At 37.5% G+C, this 20,244-nt stretch overlaps 1 protein-coding gene across 5 annotated transcripts in view; it reads right to left on the bottom strand.

Moving 5' to 3' along the window:
- Window positions 1-9,461: 9,461 nt before the first annotated feature.
- Window positions 9,462-20,244, bottom strand: part of GckIII (Germinal centre kinase III) — a 42,825-nt gene continuing 32,042 nt past the window's right edge. For all 5 annotated transcript variants that reach the window (XM_069047319.1, XM_069047316.1, XM_069047317.1 and 2 more), the window contains 6 exons: window positions 14,223-14,732; window positions 11,427-11,572; window positions 11,168-11,372; window positions 10,851-11,111; window positions 10,601-10,806; window positions 9,462-10,535 (listed from right to left, as the gene is read on the bottom strand). In XM_069047319.1, coding sequence (XP_068903420.1) covers window positions 10,523-10,535; window positions 10,601-10,806; window positions 10,851-11,111; window positions 11,168-11,372; window positions 11,427-11,572; window positions 14,223-14,732 — 1,341 coding nt within the window. In that variant the 3' untranslated portion in view covers window positions 9,462-10,522. The remainder of the gene's footprint in view (window positions 10,536-10,600; window positions 10,807-10,850; window positions 11,112-11,167; window positions 11,373-11,426; window positions 11,573-14,222; window positions 14,733-20,244) is intronic.

The raw sequence follows: 20,244 nt of genomic DNA, 5'->3' as shown, positions 1-20,244 counted from the left end.
TGGTAGGTGTTTTAGTTTCAAAAATGTGCATCTTGAATGTCAGTTTCCTCATGTCATCACGACTATTAAAGAATGAATGAATTATTGTTGGATATTCAACGAAAGAATGATATCAATTCCAGTGTAGTGATAGAAAATACTAAAACCCACGGCTGTCGTCCGATCCATCCCTCGTATTTACATTCTATCACCGGCACATCGCCAATCGGATGCGTTTGTAAACAATAAGTCGCGCATCGCGTAGCAACCGCTAAACGAGGCACAATTTTAATTGTCAAATATTAAAAGTCAAATTCAATTCAATTTTCAAGGATTGTTTTTTCTTGGTATAGTCTGGAGAAAGCATATTTTTCAACTCGCGTATAATGGGATGATTCCATCATCACTCGCCTACGGCTCCTGTTGCAATTTTCATGTTCTTGAATAGTAGCCATCCAATAATTACAGTATTATACAGTTGGTTGCAAAAAAAAACGGGAACTGTCAGAATAAAATTGACACATTTTTACAATTTTTCCATAGTGTGAAACCTTCTTACGAGAGATAGGTTAGAATTATTGTCAAAATTCAGTGACATTTAAAAAAATTATTTGATAGATATTGTCAAGTAGACAATTAATTGACAAATGCACAAACCAAAATTACATTAGGAAGATCTTCATTTCCCGTTTTTTTTTGCAACCAACTGTACAATAGGAGCGGAAAACTGTACATTCTTCAATGAGCGTATAATGATGGCTATTATTCACTCGGATGGATTACAAAATTACAAAATCATCCTCATGACTCATGAGTAATAGCCATCATTTACCTACTATTTTGTAGAAATTTCAATGTTTCACACATGTTTTCATTTTTAATTAATTAATAATTATATATGTACAGGGTTATTCACGAGAGACTTCCGATGAAAATGTCGTTGTATGCAACCCCAAATACAAGAAACCCCTAGAACTTGATATTTTGTTTAATTCGAAATAACTTAGCAATCCAAGTAGCTTGGCGAATAAAATTAATCATGACACTTTCTCTTTATTGAGGTTATGAGCAAAAGTTAATACAGGGTGTTTTCGAAGTTGAGGTGTTCCTTGAAACACGAGGTACACTTGGCACGAAAAATAATGTCCCGGGTATTGAGACAACCCGCTGTGTTGGGCCGCCTTGTTTTGACCATTATCGGGTTAAGTATTTTTACCTGTCAAATAGCGGCAACATCTAACAACCCCTCTGCTTTGAAACCGTTTACAATGAATTTTAAGAATTTTTAAAGTTGACTATTACCGAGTTATATTTTTGTTTTGAGATGTCATCGGTATGTCTATATAGATTTAATTACTCACACTTATTACTAGATGCAGGAGATGCTGGTGTCATGTAGTCTATTATTATTTTTTTTTTAAATTATATAAACCTTGTTCACGTTAAGTTGAACATTTCAAGGTCAAATTATTAAATTTTTTGGCTCTGTAATTATATTTTGGAAATAGTGACATGCAGCTAACCAACATAATGCAATTTAGCAATGCTTAATCCAACGTGAACGGTGTTTACCCGTATGTCACTATTTACAAAACATAATTACAGAGCCAAAAAGTAAAATTATTTGACCTTGAAATTGTCAACTTAACGTGAACAACATAGAATAATTTTTTTATACAACTGACATTAAAAGTGACGTTTTTAGTGGAAGCTAATTTGATTAAAAATTGCTCTATAGCTTACCGTGTTAAAAGTATTTTTAACACTAGTAAAAAAAATAAAATTTAACACTAGTTATTTTTTATTTATTTATAAATGTTAAAGTAGCTCTATTTGCCGTTTTTTCAATATCTGCGGGAAATCTGTCGTCGATATCGGCATCGTTAACGTCGTTTTCTTTGCATTCCATGTTTACGAATGCAATAATGTGGAATTGAAAGTGTTTTACAAAACGTAATGAAAACTTTTTTGACGTTTCTAATAAACAAATGTCACTTTTAACACTTACATCATAAATAACTATTTTCTACAACCGTCAAAAAAACGTGACATTTTTGCATCGTTATCCAGTTGCAAAGTATGTCATTTATTGATAGATCAAAAATAGTTGTCAAAAAGTTTCCTTGGATGCTTTAACATATGTGATTTTTGAATCGGTTCAGAAGCGTTAAAAAAAGTGTAGCGGTTTATCATATTGACTGTAATACACATTCCTATTATTTATTTATTAGATTGTGATGAACCAAGTGGGTAATTCAAATTTCCCACCAAGCGTCCATCTCATTTTTTTTTTCTACCAACATACACAATGAAAAATAAAACCCGCGAAATTAAAAAAAAACTGGCCAAGAGCGCGTGATCGTACTTAGTTAATTTCCCTACGTTGTGTTTTTTTTTAAATACAAATTAAACATTACCAGATTCGTTCCAACAGGGTTTGTGAACCACACAGAAGAGTGCAAATAAAACAACACAATAATTAAAACCAGCTATTTATTCAAAGTTATCATTTTCGTTAACGCCGGGATTCATGAATAATAAAACGTCTCGGGAGAGGGCACCCAAGTCTCCTCAAATGTGAGAAGACTACTCATTTAGAACTCTAGGAAAATGGTGAGCTCTGGCCATCCTCCTAGAACCCCGAATGAGGCTCCGCTAAAAACCTCTCCTAAAAATACGAACAAGTCCGAAGTGACAACGTAGACGGGACAGTTAGTGAAAATTGAGCAAAACTGATTTCATAAAACAGTTACTTCGGACCGTTCGAGCGAGAGCGGGCACTAGGCGAGAACTTCAGCATGTTCTTTTTTTTCTTTTCCAAGTTAATTTACAAAATACGGCAGATACGCTATAGAAGGAGTGAGTGGCTTTGGGTGGTCCGGGGGTCTGTGGTACCTATCCTTACGACCTTATCATTTCCCGCCTACCCGTGATTTAGTGCTAAGGGGAAAAATCCTAACTGCTTTACGTTAAGTCAACAAATTGAGGTACTCTAAGTTCATCGGTTGAATTGAATATGACTATTTCAGAGCAAAAACAAACGACGCTTGTCAAGTACCACAAACTTCGAGAACAGATTCCCATTCCGGAAGTACTGTGCCAAGGAACTCGGATTCAACTTACACCATGAGCGACGTTGCGGACCAGCATTCAGCAAGCCCCGCCAAGCGTTATGGTTTTCGGGTCTCTCTTGGGGCACAACATGTTAAACGAGGGGCCGCGGGGTCGTGTTCAACGATTGGATGTTAGGAGCAACTAAACCCCTCAAACAGAGAGAGACCCTCGCGATAAGGAAGAATTGACATTTACAGCAACTGGAAAATGTGAACGAAACCGCGACAAAACTTTGTTGACGGAGTAATCTAAGAACACTTTCAGTTTGGGATGGAAAAATGGTAACAACCAATAACACATACATAACAATAAAACAAAAAACACAGTCCAGTCGACCCTAGCCTATTAGAGCCGGATCATCGACAAGGGGCCCCCCCCTTGAATAATATGGAGGGCGCCCCGGGACTAAACGATGAAAATACCTAAATGTAGAAGATCCCTGGATAAGGAAAAAGCCCGCGCAGATACCTGAAATATAAACCCAATTGGTTGCTACCGGGATGGAAAGTGGAAACTTTCAAATTTTGATTAAAAATGTTAAGCAATAAATAAATACTTGTTACACCAAAAGCGTCACTCGGAATAATTAGAAAGGGGATCAAAGTGAGGGAGTGCGCTGATAAAAAGTGAAAGCCACAGACCCACGCTAAAACTTGGTGTCATTTTCTTTTAGGAAAATTAGTGAATTGTAAAAACCTGCTTTGACAACAAGGGGAAAACGTGATCCGTCAATTTTATAAATTTAGCAAAACTAGAACCAGGCTGCCTTACGCTCCTTCGCAAGCTTATAATGTTAAAACATAATACATGGGGATGGTCGAGATAAATGTGGATTTTGTAAAACGTGGTGGAAACCCACGTGCGACCCATTTGTGTCTTATTATTGTTAAACTACATTTCGCGCGAAGTAGAACTAATTTTAGTACCCCAAACACATACCTAGTTCAAAACAGAAGTTGGACAGCAACATTTAGCACAGTTAAATAAAAAAAACCAACTAAAATCGCCCAATTAGCACACAGAAAAATACACGGTACTTCTGTACTACTCTGCGGTCAAGAAAAAAGTGCCCTCCAAAAAAACATGGCCGTTCATCCCCTGTCGACTTTCACCCACGCCCCCAAGCGGTCGCCGACGGTACCGAACGCCGGTAATTCTATAGCTTCATTGGCGGTTAGTTTTGAATTCAAAAGCGGTTATCTCAAGATGAAAAAGGAAAATACATAGTAAGGCGGATCATTCACTTATTACTTGCTCCAAATTTGAAAACATTTGCAAGAAATACGCCAAATTTTTAATAATTAAATTGTATTTTAATAACGTGTATAATATCCATTTGCATCTATAAACCATTCACGATTGTTTCAAATTCGAACTATCTATGAAAATCTGACATTTTAGTTGGCAGTATTGTGATTTGTCTTAATAAATCTATTTTAGGTTATAATTCAACCGAACACTGCTCCCAAGTTGTTACATTTTTTAAATAATTGAACGCATTAGGAACAATAATCGTAAAATTGTGATTGAAATGAAACATACATATTTGTAGGGCAGTTCTGGGTAAGTTCTTACTAACTAAATTAATGACGGAATTGACAACAAGACGAATATTTAATAACGAAACGTCATATGACAGGACCTGACGTCAATCCAACAAAAAAATATCGCGGCCTCCTGCGTGTTTAAAACAATCGTGAACGGCATATATAAAGTCTTGTCTCAATTCTAAATTTCCACCAACACTGCAATCTACGTTGGAAATACAACCGGCAACACTGTTTGGTGAAAAATGCGTCAGATTGTATTTGTTAGGTTATCTGTCAATTTCCGTTTTTACAACTCAAAATTTTACAATAAAGGAAAGGCACGAAAACATTTTTTAAAATGCAGCAAGTAACTAGATAGAAAATCAAATTCTAAAAACAAAATAAAGTTATGAACTATTTTTAATGTTTTCGAATCATATTTATAAAATAATTATATTGCCAACTTTGGTTATAGGAATCCCCAATATATATATTTTGCCAAATTAATTCAACAGGTGGTGGAAATTTAGAATTGAGACAAACTATACATTCCTGTAACCTTTCTTTTACTTGTCGCACAGTGGCATCTAATTCTTTACCGGTCCTCCTTCTCGCACCGTGAAATGGATCTCCCCAATTAAGAATCATTTGACCCCAAAGATTTTCAATCGGGTTAAGGTCAGGAGATTTTGATGGCCATCTAATAAGGTCGATCTCGGGATGATCCGCAAACCAATCCATAATTATATTAGCTCTGTCCTCTGTGGATTGAGCAGTTGTTCTGCACAAACTTTTTCCTTTCCTTTCCTTTCCTTGCCTTTCCTCATCTGGATAAATGTTACGCACAGTCGGCAACATAACTTCTTCCAAAATTTCCCAATATCTATGAGAATTAAATCTCTTGCCACAAATTCATTTATTCTTCACTTGATTTTGATCCAAAACACGAGGTCTACCTGTTTTTGGCTTTGTTTGCAAAGGACGGTCTAGCAAATTGTCTTCGCTTCTGTTAATCCAGCGATTAAGATTCTGGGAAAAGTTGCAGGAAATATCAGGTAGCTGTCTGTTATCTCAAGTATGATTCATTTTTACCTACATATAATTGTCCTCTTGTCTAAATAACTATTTTAACACTAGTAAAAAAAAACTTTTAACACTAGTTATTTTTTATTTATTTATAAATGTTGAAGTAGCTCTATTTGCAGCTTTTTCAATATCTGCGGGAAATCTGTCATCGATATCGGCATCGTTAACGTCGTTTTCTTTGCATTCCATGTTTACGAATGCAATAATGTGGAATTGAAAGTGTTTTACAAAACGTAATGAAAACTTTTTTGACGTTTCTAATAAATAAATGTCAATACAAGACTAGCTAGCTGATTTTTGCCGCAGAAATTAAAATAAACATTAAAAATACGACTGCGTTTTTTAATGCAATGCAAACCAGTTGTATAAAAAATAGATGTATGATGGACGTGTTAAAAAGTGATTTTATTTTGTTCGTGGGGTTGGTCAACTCGCTGCGGTCGTTACCCAATCTACCCCACTTACAAAATAAAATCTCACTTTTAACACTTACATCATAAATAACTATTTTCACTGGTTTTACAATGAAAATAGTTATTTTACAAACACTATTTTTTCTACAACCGCATTTTAAATTTTTTGAATTTTTTAATTTTTGTAAAATTTTCCTTGGATGCTAAAATATTTAAATATAACTAGACTGACCGGCACAAAAAACGACTCACTTTGAATTTTATTAATATAATTATGTAATTCATTGTCTTAATTTTTTTTTTTTTGATATCATGTATTGATAAGTGTTATTTAAGTTATTCTTTGCCAAAGAATATCCGCCAAACAAAACATTAGCAAATAAAATTTGAATGAAAAAAAAACATGTAAAAGTAATTTTTTAGAAAAACATTTATGTTATGAAAAATTGCCAAAATTTGAGCAGCATTTTGAATTAATATCTCGTATTGTCAAATTAAATCTTTTAACACGTAAATCAACCGACAAAAACATGAAAGTAGCGCAAATTTTCTAATAATTTATTTAAATAAAACAATTCACAATTTACACGAACGAGTTGAATACAACGTTTTTTTGTTTGACGAGCTTGACGTTTCGTTTTGACATGTTGTGACATTTATCAAAATCCGTTTGCACAGGAGAAAATTCTCAAATTCTTAAAATTCATTTTGAACGGTTTCAAAACAGAGGGGTTGTTAGATGTTGCCCCTATTTGACAGGTAAAAATACTTAACCCGATAATGGTCAAAACAAGGCGGCCCAACACAGCGGGTTGTCTCAATACCCGGGACATTATTTTTCGTGCCAAGTGTACTATACATTATTCTTAAAAATTTTAGCCTAAATCTTCTTAGTAAAATGTTTGTATTAACGGAGATAATTGATTGTATGTTTTTATTGTATTCTTAAATTTGGAGTCCGGTCCTGTCCATTTTTCTGCTGTACTAGATTAATAACTGACGTGGCCCAGGATGGTGTCTTTCTGGAAATCGCTTTGTATTCTGATAACGTGATAACATTGCCACTACATCTGTGTGCTCATTATTTTCGTAATGATAAAGCCATTCCGACAACTCTGACAGTATTTTTGATTAACGTCTATGCTCATTTCATTTTTTTTTGTCAATTCTAATTTCTAACAAATCAGCGCAAATTTGAGCAGGACCGGTTTCAAAAATTTCAAAAAAATTAACTTATCGTATCTTCATTGCCGTACGCATTTTACTAAGGTGACTTTGGCTAAAACTCTTTAGAACAACGCATACTATCACATGTTAAAAGTAACGCCTCAACTTGGAAAACACCCTGTATAAATGTGAAAACTGACGTGACAGACAAGAAGGGCCAGCAATCGTTGATTTAAGTATTACTTCTTATAAATTTAGGAAGCTAGAAACCATTGGAAATTGTAGTTTTGGTTGCATATAACGAAATTTTCATCGGAAGTCTCTCGTGACTAACCCTGTATCGTAGGAATCATCAGCCCAAATGTTGTAAATCATTGATATGCAAAAAAAATGGATGTTGCCATAAAAAAATAGCAATGACATCTTTGTGTGAAAATGAAAAGGGTTTGAGAAATGAAAATTATGGAAAATGTTCCTTTTCAGAAGCTAAACGGGAAAAACAATATTTCCGTTATTCCAAATGTTTTGCGCGAACTGTACAAAAAATCTCCAACGGAAATGAATTCATAAAAATCGAATGAAATGGTCTAACTTCTTAATTTTTTTTGCAATTGTTTTACAAGCGGTGTTTAAACGTACAATTATTGATTTATTGAATTTCGCTGTAATTTCTCGCGTAATTTTTATTAGTTCGCTCAAATTGATTTCTCTTTCAAGTACAGTTAATTTCAAAATTATCGAGTATACCTCAAAAATCAAGAAGTCGATTTATTACAGTTTTTTCCACATGTAAACATGCCTTTTTGAAATTTGAGCCTTATATTTTTTATATAGTTTAGGTGTCGCTGAACTACCTCTGGATCGACCATCCTTCTTCTAATTTGGAAAGAGTGAGCATTTTCGCGTTTTCGGTTAGATTAGGCATTTTGTTTGTCAAAATTGACATTGATCATTGACAAAAATTGTAAGTGCAATTCACACTGTAGAAAATTAGGTGTAGGCTCTATAATTTTGAAATTAACTGTAGTTTTTCTCGTTTTTGCGGACGTGACCAAATGGCATGGCAATTTAGACCAAGTTGTGAACGCGCCACTGTCTTGGTTTCATAGTCGAAATCGTAAAAGCAATAGTAAAGAAAAAGCGAACTCTCGCTTTTTACACGCTTCATACACTTTTTCCATGATAAAAAAGAATCTTCTTATCGGAGGTTGGGTTGGCGTAAGTCAGTTATTAGTTGCAGCTCGACATGCGGCAGTGTAGCAGTGTATTAATAATTGTGTATTTGTTTATTAAATGCCAAATTTTACAAACGTGGAATTAACGGATATGGTTTTCGCGTACGGTGTGGGGGGTGGCAACGCAGGCCAAGCACAAATACTGTACTGGGAGCGGGAACAGAACAGTCATTTTATTTATTGTTGGTGATACTGATAATGTAATTGGAAAACAGATCTTGCCGAATCGTTTAAATCGATTTTTGAGTGATACTTTGCCTGAGTTACTGGACGAAGTGCCCTTAGACATTGCAAGTGAGTGGTAGGTACAGTGTGGAAACTACTTATGGAATAAATTCAGTATTTTCAAAACTAATGAGTTAATGACATATGTGGAAAACGCCGAAACATGTCAATTTTTATTTCTCATAGTGCTTATTTTAAGTTGCTTCACTTGTTCCTGACGTCATCCATTTTTGAGCTATGACGTCATCACCATTTTTTTTACCTGACAACGTGACTACCCCCACTTTTTTCTTCCCTTTAAACTTTAAATTGTCAACTCAAACTGCTCCAAAAGTATAATTTAAAAATCAATTCCCTACTTAAAAAAATTAAATTATCATATTTTCTCTAAATTTAGATTTAAATTCAATGTGAAACTTGAGCCTTTTGATTCTTATTTAATTAGTCGTTTTAGCTTCCTGTTCGAAACTTCTCATTTTTTAACTCTTATGTTATATCCAAAGTTTTAACTTGACACTTGTCCTTTCCTTAAATGGAAGGAAACACTTTTGAATCTTGTTCATGGCTTCCTAGATCGAAAGAGACTTTTGCCTCTTTCGATCTAGGAGGCCATGATCTTCGTATCGCAGATGTGTCGCAAGGGGGCGCGGCAGTCGTTCACTCGGTATGTCGTATTTCGGGCGATTTAATTAGTGGGTAAAGAAAAGACGTAATAAATTGAAATAATTTTATTAATGTACACCATGTACAAGACAAGCAGATCTCATACAATTTGTTGTAATTTGCCATGTTAAATTACAGGTTAGTCTAAAATACGAAGTCATTTGTAATTGACTGTACAGTATAACTATGCGGAAAACTATAAGATTCTCTAAATAAGATAACAATTAAAATCAACAATAAGTAGTTGACATCAACAGTTCAACATTAAAGCGTTTCAATAAGAATAAAACACTCGCAAATGACGCCGTTCACTCTATCACAGTATTCCGAACGGGTTCGGAAGCCTGAGCGAACAAGTTCGTGCAGATGCGAGTTCGCACGGCTCGCACAGTAATACTGAAAGTGGGCCAATTCACGGCAAACCCCTGCGCCCTCTCCAAAACGGAGGACGCGCCAAAAACCACCTCTAACTGAATTTTATTAAATGATTACAAACAAAACAGAAAAAACGTAAAACTTTGACGCTGCGATGCAAGTTTATGTGATAAAGGGCACTTTCAACCGACACCCTACACTCGCACTCTTTGCACATCGCCAGGCCAGGCCATCACCACTCCTCCTACAGTCTAACAGTCTCGAGTCGATCGTGGCGGGCGCGCTACCGGCCCCGACGAACGCCCTCGAGGGGCGTTCGTTGCGGCACGAACAAAACAAACCGACCTGGATGACGCCGAACAGTAAACAAGATAATTAAAATAAAGTATAACTATATGTTCATAATATGTATATACACATCTAAAAAAATACATTGCAAGAAAAAATATTATCTTAATGATATATAATTCAATCTAGATATACATATATACATTATCCCTCGGGACATTGGCAATAACAAGTTAAAAATAAATTTCACAAACTGACAGAAACACGAGTCAACCACAAATGAGTAGAACAGCATGCATCGTGTGGTCGCAGATTGAAATTCTTACATTCTACCGGTGCTATGTAATAAGCTCAAGAGATATTAAGATATTGTCATGTAATCAGTAAGTATTAACATGTAGGACAAATTTGGGTTAAACTAACTTAGTTCCACTCATCGGCGCGATTCCTACGACGCATCTCTGAAACACAACACACCGATTCGTTAATAATTAATACAAAATGGTAAGTCGCTTCTTCCACCGACCTTGTAACTTTATCCATAACACTCTTGAGCCTCTGCTCCGTCACGGTCGGCATCAGCTTTTTCACCATTTCGCCGATGAAGTTCTCCGTAATGCCTGGACTCGCCCTCTCGGCGATCTCAAACGCGTTCTTCAACTCCTCGATGGCATCGTTCGATTTGTGGGCCGTGTCGGCGGCTCGTCCGTTGTAATGATGCTTTCTCTGCAACTGCACCCGAATCGTCATCTTTTCCTTCGGTTTGAAACACTCACCTCCGACATCAGGGGATAGATGACGGCCGACAGGCAGGGGGAGCGACCGTCGGCTTTGCCGCCGTTCGAGTGGTCCCGCGAGCCGGTCCGCCTGTTCGACGACTTCTTCTCGATCTCGGCGTCTCCTCGGTGGTCCAGCGGACTCAGCTCTCGCGAAATCCTCTTCTCCCTGTCCTTAGATTCTCGCTCTCGCTCCCTGTCGCGGTCTCTCTCCTTTCGGTTGTCCGACGGCGACTGCACCACCGACTGCGGTCTCGCCGACTGCAACAATCACGACTCTTTTACCTTTTTCCCCGCGGTCGGGACTTTCGACTTACCGGCGTGGCCTTGTCGGCTCTGTAGTGGTTCAGGTTGGAGTCCTTGGGCGGCGACTTGGCGATGGTGGGTCCGGATCCGTTCTGAATTTTGTTTGTTATCTTATGGTTAGGGGTTAGATCTTCTTGCGGGAGCTTGATGGAGTGGTTCCCTTTCACCGTCATTATCCACGGGTCGTCCAAGTCGCTCTCCTGTTTCGGTTCCTCCCTGCAAAATCGCATTACATCAAAAGTAGACGGCAACTCCCGGACAAAAACGTACGAGTCTGAATTTTCCGATTCCGTTTCGCTCTCCTCGTTCCTGGTACATCGCCACTTCTTGTACCTATCGATCAGGTCTATTAAATAAGAATTCTTCTTAGCTTTCCTAATGAATGGATATTTGAGCAGTTCTTTGGCTGTAGGTCTCTGCAAGAAAACGAAACGAACATGAGTTTACTACTCCAATTCGATCAGGAAACCCGTGAATTTTTTACTGCTTTGATCACTACGAAGATTTCATTAGAAAACAAATAACAGTTAATCAAATCTGACATTATCTACCCGGATGAATTATTACTACGTGTCACGATGATGCTCACACGCATTTTTTTTTTCTTGTTAAGTAAACACAAACAAAAGTTCTACGTTCGTCATATGTTTACCGGAAACGTTTCAAGAACCTCAGAGGCCCATCAAAATACATCATATTTATAATTACATATCTTACAATTACAATCTGTTCAGGAGAACAGAGGAATAGGAATTCCTCAAATTTTGATGCTTTTGCATCGGCCGAGATCATTTCCGTAATTTTTGTTCGCTGTTGTCAATCGCAACAACTAATTCCAAAAATCCCCCAACGCTTTCTCCTTCTTGTAGAGCACTTGTTTGAGGTGGTCATATCTGTTGCCTTTTTGTGGAGAGATCTTCGTTTGCAATTTGCAATTTTCATCTTCCAATTTTGTCACTTAGATTTTGACAGATTCGTGAAGTTGTACCGACAGAGGGCGCAACGACCGTAATGACACATTTTTTCTTATCATTCTTATCCATAATTCATTTCATTTGGTACAGATTCTCACGTAATTGTGCGGTTTATAAAACAACAAAATCTTTAAATTGTCTCTGGATTATCGTTTTCCGCAGTCGTAGACTCAGTTTGATTCATCAGTTTACTTAATCTTATCCGTTTGATTGATCACGCAACAATTACAATCTCATTGCTGTTTCTCCTTCTCCCATTCATCGACATTGTTGTCAACGTCAAAATTCCCAAAAAGACCAGACTACCATAACCGTCCGTTCAACACCTCTACCGTAAAATCTCCCTCGGTCAGGTTTGAGGTTATGTCAGTAATTTTCAAATGTCAGAAAAGTTTCAGGTTTCAGCAATTTTATACCAAAAGACAAGAAATAAAGACGATAATGACACTGAAAAATGCAACTGAAGATAATACAGCTACACAGGAATTTATTTAATGGATAATATTAAGCAGTTTATTCATTTTCAGGCCCCCAATTGTCTTCTGAATCTGATTCTGCGGTAAGTTGAATACATCCATATACAACGTGTCTCAGAAATAAGTACATTAATTTTAACCAATGACAGATCTCGTCAAGAACAACAAAATTGTTATCTGCCATTTATTCGAAATATAATTTTCAATTCAGTCGATGTAGTTGGCTTCAAAAAAAAAAACGGGAAATGAAATTTGACCTAATGTGAACTGAAAATTTAATTTGTCAATTTATGTCTGCTTGACAGTAGTATTTCTGACACATAAGTGCAGTTTTTCAACCTAAATTCTAAAAGGCCGTTTCAAACTATAAAAATTTAATAAAATCTGACAGAACTTTTTCTGACACTTCCCGTTTTTTTTGAAGCCAACCGTAGAAGCGAGTTTTTTCATTTCATCTACTTGCTGCGTGATGTAATCCTCACACCCTTTTATGTCTTTTGAAAGGACCTGTCTTTCATCTTCCAACTCCTGAATTCTCAGATTTTTTTTGAGTTGTTAATGTCCGTCGCCTTGAGTTCGTTTCAATAAATTTGTGTAAATGTCAGACATTATCTTAACTACAGACATCACTTTAACTACTTCTTTTATTTTTTCTTTATTGTCAATTTTTCAATCAGAGCTTCATTGTTTTTGTCTCCAACAGTTAGCATTATTTGAAGGCTCTTGCTTTCATTATTTACTTCTATAGTAGAGCTTCAATTTCCATCTGATGCTTATTCCTAAACTTTGAATATGGCATTTAAACTTTTCGAATCTCTTTATCCTTTGAACTAGGTTTTAACTCAGTGCATTTTTCCTTGTGTGGAACGCTTTCACTTTTTTACATTTTTTCTAATAAGAGAGAATGATTCTTTTAAGGTCAAGGGCTTCAACTTTGAGTAGTCTTACATTATCATCGTTATCCAATAAGCAAAAATATGACGCACCTCAGAGAACTGAATTAAAATATGTAGATACTTATTCACTTCCCCGCTCTGATCGTCTTATTTTTTTGTAAGTTACAAATTATACTTCCTCATATTACGTTCACCGGAGACGTTTCAAGCTTCTTAAGGGAAAAAACTCTTCTCAAGAAAAAATCTGTAATATTTTCATAATCACATAAGAACCTCAATTTCCTTACAATTTTTTTAAAGCTTCCCCTTTGTTTCTTTGTCATTACAAAAACACGTTTCTTGTTATCGATCGAAACTTTTTTTTTTGTGGCGGCACCTCTCACGACATCTTCGTGAAAGTAAAAAAATGTCGGTGCGAATCTCCAGTGCCGCGTTTGCTCGAAACCTCCCCATTTATCCCCTCGAGAGCTCAAACTCTCACGAGATGAGCAGCACTTGAAGCAGCTTGCCGCGCTTTGAACTAGTTCTGGCAATTCCTCGATGGAGAAGGGCGTTCGTGCACGCACCGAATTAACCGACAAAACCACGTGGCTCGCCGTGAAATAATGAACCTCAAAATAAAATTTGCGTAATTCGGCGTGCACGTGTCCCGCTATAATCTTCCTCCAATTAGCCCCGCCAGTTTTATCGTCGAGCGAACAACGCCAGCGAATTACTCACATTTTCCGGATCCTTGTTGAGACATGCCTCGACGAAGTCCTTAAACTGTTTAGTGTAACTCCCCGTCAACTGGGGCGGATTGTTTTTGGGAATGAGGAAGAGCACCCGCATCGGGTGCAGTTCGGAGTTGGGGGGTTCGCCTTTGGCCAGCTCGATGGCGGTTATGCCCAGACTCCAGATGTCCGCCTTCGAGTCGTACGCCGATTGCTTGATCACCTCCGGCGCCATCCAGAAGGGCGTCCCGACGAACGTGTTCCGCTTGCTGGTCGTGTTGGTCAGCTGACCGGCCACGCCGAAGTCGGCCAGTTTCACGTCGCCCATCTCGCTGAGGAGGACGTTGGCGGCTTTGATGTCCCGATGCAGCTTCCTCTCGCTGTGCAGGTAGTCGAGGCCTTTGAGGACCTCGCGGAGGATTATGGCGATGTGCATCTCCTCGAAGTTGCCGGCCTTCATCAGGTCCAGCGCCGACCCGCCCCCCAGGTACTCCATGATGATCCACAGTTTGGTTCCCTGAGGACAGAGGGTGCATCAGACCGATAGTCTCGATTTCGGATGGGGTTAAATAATTGACGAAGGGGGCGCGACCCGATCGCTCGAACACGACGAGGGTCGCATCGGAAATGGAACGGGACGGCGTGATCGCGCCACCGGAAAAAATTTCATTACGAAAGTTTTTAAGTGAATCGGTTAAAAAAAAGGAACATTTCTGCAAAGGTTCTCGTCGATTTCTGTAGCCACGTCAAATATACACAACACTGCAATTTCATTGCAGAAAATACACCTGGCAACACTGTTTACCTAATTTTGATCTAGAGGGAAAATGAAGAGTTACGCCTTTTTAATTGTTTTGTTAAGCCTTTTTCCTCTTTTCACGGCATCATATTAACTTTAAATTTTTCTAGAGCCCAAACGTCAACAAGACAAAATAAAACAGTTGTTTCAGTTGTGCCAACCTGTGTCGTCCTCAGTTACAAGATAAAATTTTAGGGATATTTATTGTTTAACCAACATGAGTCAACAGGTGGTGATTCAGAATGTCAAAAAATGTCTGTCATTTCCTAAACAACACCAAGAAACATACAGGGCGCTAAAAAGTATGGATACAGCTAAATATTTTCAGAACGGTTTAGCAGAGATCGTTGAAATTCGGCATACAGTTAGAAGTGTTGAAATTCTATCATTTGACATTTTTTGAATTTTCTAAAATCATTAATTTTGAAGATACAAGGCTAACTTGATTTTTTTTTAATGGCACGGGGGTCAAATAATAAAATACATTTTAAAAAAAACTTCAGCCTTTTTACACGGTGATGCAAACATATTTTTTTGAAATTCTCCAACTGTCAGTTGGCGCAAATGAAACATTTCAAATCTATTTATCCACTTTTACATCACTTTGCAGCACCTGTTCCAACAGGGACCAAGGGCGTAACTGCTCGCTTAAAATTTCAAATGTATCTTTTCGTCACACCTACAGATAACCCAAATCGATTTGGGGGACACTTGCCAAAATGAAAACGCAAAAACAAAAATGACGAAACACGATCGATGCGGCGCTTCCGGTTCAAGATTGCACACAACAAAAATATAGCAATAAATTCCGACATTCCATCCAGTGCAACAATAAATCAATCTTATCGTTTATAATCGACTCCCGAAACAGAGAATATTATTCTTTCAACTTTGAACTAATTATTTCCTTTCCGCTTTGATCCCTTCCCGGCCGGTCGATTCCTTGGGCCACCAGTCGTGACCTCACCGGGAACAAAAGCGACGAAAAACCCATTCGCACGCCACTGACACGTAGACAGAAAAAATCCCGATCGTAAAGCAAACAAGACGTCCATAAAATGATCGCACAGACAGTTAACGACGCGTCGCGCTGCATTCAAATTGATAAATTTTATGTGACGTACAGCGACCCCCCCGCGGATGCAATTGTATGCAGAGGAGCGCATTTGCATGTGATCCGACCGGTGTCACGTACGGTGCTCGTTCAAGCGAAAAACTCAAATTGCAAAGATTCAAAATATCCTAGATATTTTACAGATAAAGAGATACGCAATTGTTGCAAAATATCCTGGCCAAACAACATTACAACATATTGACAGGTGTCAAAATTCCAACTAGAAAACTGTTTTATCCGCAAGGCCGAAAATGTCAATTTTGACAGAGAGAACGTTCCCAAATGTCCGATCGGGTATTATTTGCGAAAAAACATCTTGCGCTGTTGCTTTCGTTAAAATGAAATTCTTGCGGCATTGGCAGATGTCGCCCCCACCCCTCAGCGCGACAGTAGTGCGGCGTGCGGTTTTCGGGGGGCCGCCGCCGCCTCCGAATTATCATATTGGGAGCCTCCGGGCGCGTATGTAGGACGTTCTCGAATTAAGTCACGAATTGCTTAATTAAAAGCGGAGGTAATCAAGCGCGCACCAACATGGCGGCTCGGTGCTTTAATAACAAAGCAACGTCGCCGGCCGAATTAGCGTCGAGCAATGAGTCACGACACCACCGTGAGGTAATGTGCGTCGTGCGAAACGACAGGACAATTTCCAATTTATTGGCGAAATCGGCAAGGACCCGTGACGGCGCAGATGTAATCTCCGGCTTTGAGCGCAAATTGAAAATGCACGATGAGCAAGGACGAGACGCGCCCGGGGGTCGCCGTCCTTTCGGTCCTTCGCCCCTCGAATCTTTGGTCGACAAAGCCGATAATTAATGGCGTCGTTACCATCAACGGTGTCCATTAGGAACTGGATCGTTATTGTCTTGGTCCAATTAGTGTCGCCCCGCGGAGGACTCATCTCGATCCGGGATGTCGTCGTCGGTCGATTTTTCATCGTTTCGTGACGTCGAGGTGTGCGGAAGGTCGACGTGACAACGGTAACGAAAAGTCGTGGCGGAAATTCAAATATCAGGGTCACCACTCTGGCCAGGGCGGAGTCGAATTTGTTCCGACCGGCTCTGTTACCATAAAAAATCCATTTGCAGAACAATGATGTGACGAGCTTTTGCTGTTCGCGATTTCGAAACCGGCAACCTTTTAAATCCACCTCGGGGATTTGTGACAATTAAGTAAAGAGACAACGTTACCATGACAATAAACGTGTGCCTAATCTGTTGCGAGATGCGCTATTTATGCATTCGAAGTCGCTCTTGAGCCTTGTAGACACTCCCACAGCTCTTTCATCACGTGTTGTAGAAATTTTGAAACTGTTAGGAGCGTTTGTTCCTCAGCTGTCGCTATTTCTCGGGTTCTGTTCTGGTCCTTCGAGCCGGATAACTTATCATAGGATAAGAAACCGATGCGACAATGAAAATATTTCATTGGAAAGATAAAATTTGTGATTCACCGTTAACTGTCCATATTAACGTGTCACATTCCTCCCTCACACGTTAGCGATAATGTGACATCATTTCTAATTTCCTTCGAGTACCTTCTCGTTAGATTTGTGTAGATGTAGAATGTGTGGCCTTGCGTTATCTCGTTTAAAAACAATTAAGTAATGGCTTTTTCACAATTGTTGCGATCATAAAGTAACATTTATTGTCAATGATTGATCAATAATCTTTCGAGTTTAGTATCGAAAACATAAATCTGTTTCGAGTATTTCCAGTAATTTACGTAGTTTGCTGATCCTCCCAAAGATATTATTATAACATTCATTAACCAATCTCTATCCATAATACACCTGGTTTTCGTTATTCTTCTATTTTCCTTTTCAAAAATAAATACATACATGTATAATTTGTTTCAAAATCAAAAATCCACCAACAGTGCATTCTACCTCGAAAATACATCCGACAACGTCGCCGACTTTTGTTTTTAGTGTCTGTAAGTGTTAGAAAAAAGTGGGGTTATGAGAAAAAACTGTTGGACAGTCGTTTTGGTCGTAGTTCATCGTGTTTTTTATTCTCATTTTATTATTTCACTCAAAAAGTATGATATGGTAGCTAAAACCTTTTTGTACATAATAATTATTTTGTGTTTCGTAGATAAACTCAAAAGTTCAATGTCAAATTTTGGCGGGAGGTTGAGCCAACCCAAAAAAATTAAGCTTTTTCTAGAGATTTCTTTTTTTCTGCCAACATAATTCAACAGGTGGTGGATTTTTGATTTTGAAACAGATTATAGTTTATTTTTTTTTAAATCAGCTGTCAGTGTCAAAACTTTGTAAAAGACCAGACTGTGTTACCCTAAAACCTGTACTTTCCGACCAACTGTATAACAATTCCCCCCACGTCAAAATTGAGGTTAAAGGTTTCAATGAAATGTAGGTTTATGTAGGTACAGTTGCGGAATTAAAATTTCGGGCACTATTTTTCTGTCACTTCAACAAAATCTCTGTAAAGCACCTTCTACTGTCATCATGACTGACATTAAATCATCGCTTTGATATGTTGCCTACCCGTTATTATGCCACAAATGACAATTTTTGAATGCCAAAAAGACAAAAACATGACAAGAGTAAAAAATAAGGTTATTAACGTAAAGGTTGTTTTAGAGTTTATATCATGACATTGACAATAGTGCCCGAAATTTTAATTCCGCAACTGTACATACTTGTATTTAAAGAATATTTTGTAGAGCATGTACCTACTTTCGTTTAGATACATTGAAGTGGACTTTGGAACACAACGATTTTTTGTAATGAAACAGTTGCAGTTTAAACAATAAAGAAAACATTAATTTTTTCAGGTTTGAATACATTTTGTCGTTTTAAAGCCATCACATATGATTGCAGACGTCCATCGTATCTATTTTAGAAAAGTATTTACGGAAATAAATGAGAATTTAGAAAATAGGTATTTAATACGATACATTGAATATGTTTGAAACTTTCTCACAAATCGCCTTTTTGTTCAGTTCAGGGTTGTCACCTTTCAACTCTTCGCAGTACCGAATCAGGGCCATTTTTTCACTCTCTGTGCACTACGAAGGCACCTTTTCAAATTTTGTGCGTTAATTTTTCAACGCAAACGCAAATGACAGTTATGCGCAATGACAACGCCGATGACCTTGCACGGCTCGACGTTGCCAACCTATATTGTGAAATGCACTTTCAATTGCTCATAGCAACTTGACAACACTCTGACAGCTGATTTAAAAAAAAAAAAGGACTGTACCTACATATACAAATTTACCGATTTCTTTTTGTGGTTTTTCTGCAAGAACCTATCAAAAAAAAAAAATAGTAAAAAAATTCAAACAACGTACTTTCTAAAGGTTCTTTTTAACATTAGCCAATCTTTATCCTTTATTAATAAACAGGAGTTTACCGTAATCGTCAACTCTTAATTTTTTTCTTGATTTCTCTTCTTAAAGATAACTCATTCAATTTCCTTTTACAAAGGAAGAAATTAAATGAAATTCTTTCGCAAGTGATCGATTTCAAATGATCTACGCAATAATTTATTTCCAATTTCGTCAATATGTACTGATTGTAGATAAAAAAATTAAAACAATGCTTTTTACACATTAATCCAATCTTGACTCTATACAGCAGTATCCAAAATAAACAATGATCTTTCTTTCTTTCCCCTTCCAATATTGTAATGTTTCTCCTTTTTTCTTTAATTTTCCTTTTCAAATTCTCTCTTCCGGTGTCAATTTCCCGTAATTTATTCTCATTTGTTAAAAAAAAAAACACTTGCAGCAGATTTTTTAAATCTACACTCTTTATCTAGCTGTTTTTAAAATAAATTCTGATCTTTTTTTCTTTATTCTTCGAATAGTGCATATGACACGTTGTTTTGGCATAATGAGAGGGCATGATTTATTGTTTTAACGTTGGACACACTGTTTGATTTCCGTCACTAAAGTGCGTGACATACGGACCTATCAAAATGAAGATAACATGTTGCTGAACTTCTCGCGATGTCTGAATATTCTTCTATTGCAAACTAGTAAAACTGACAACAATGCACTAGACATTGACGCTATTTATAACCTCAAACTCAGAAAAATATAACCTAATTCAACACTCAGCTTTACTACAGAATTAAATGCAAAATTTCCATG

The sequence above is a fragment of the Tenebrio molitor genome, chromosome 5 (assembly GCF_963966145.1).
Source record: "Tenebrio molitor chromosome 5, icTenMoli1.1, whole genome shotgun sequence".
In the NCBI taxonomy this organism is placed as follows: domain Eukaryota; kingdom Metazoa; phylum Arthropoda; class Insecta; order Coleoptera; family Tenebrionidae; genus Tenebrio; species Tenebrio molitor.
Note: the sequence above shows the minus strand (reverse complement) of the source record. Positions and strands in the feature narration are given on the sequence as shown.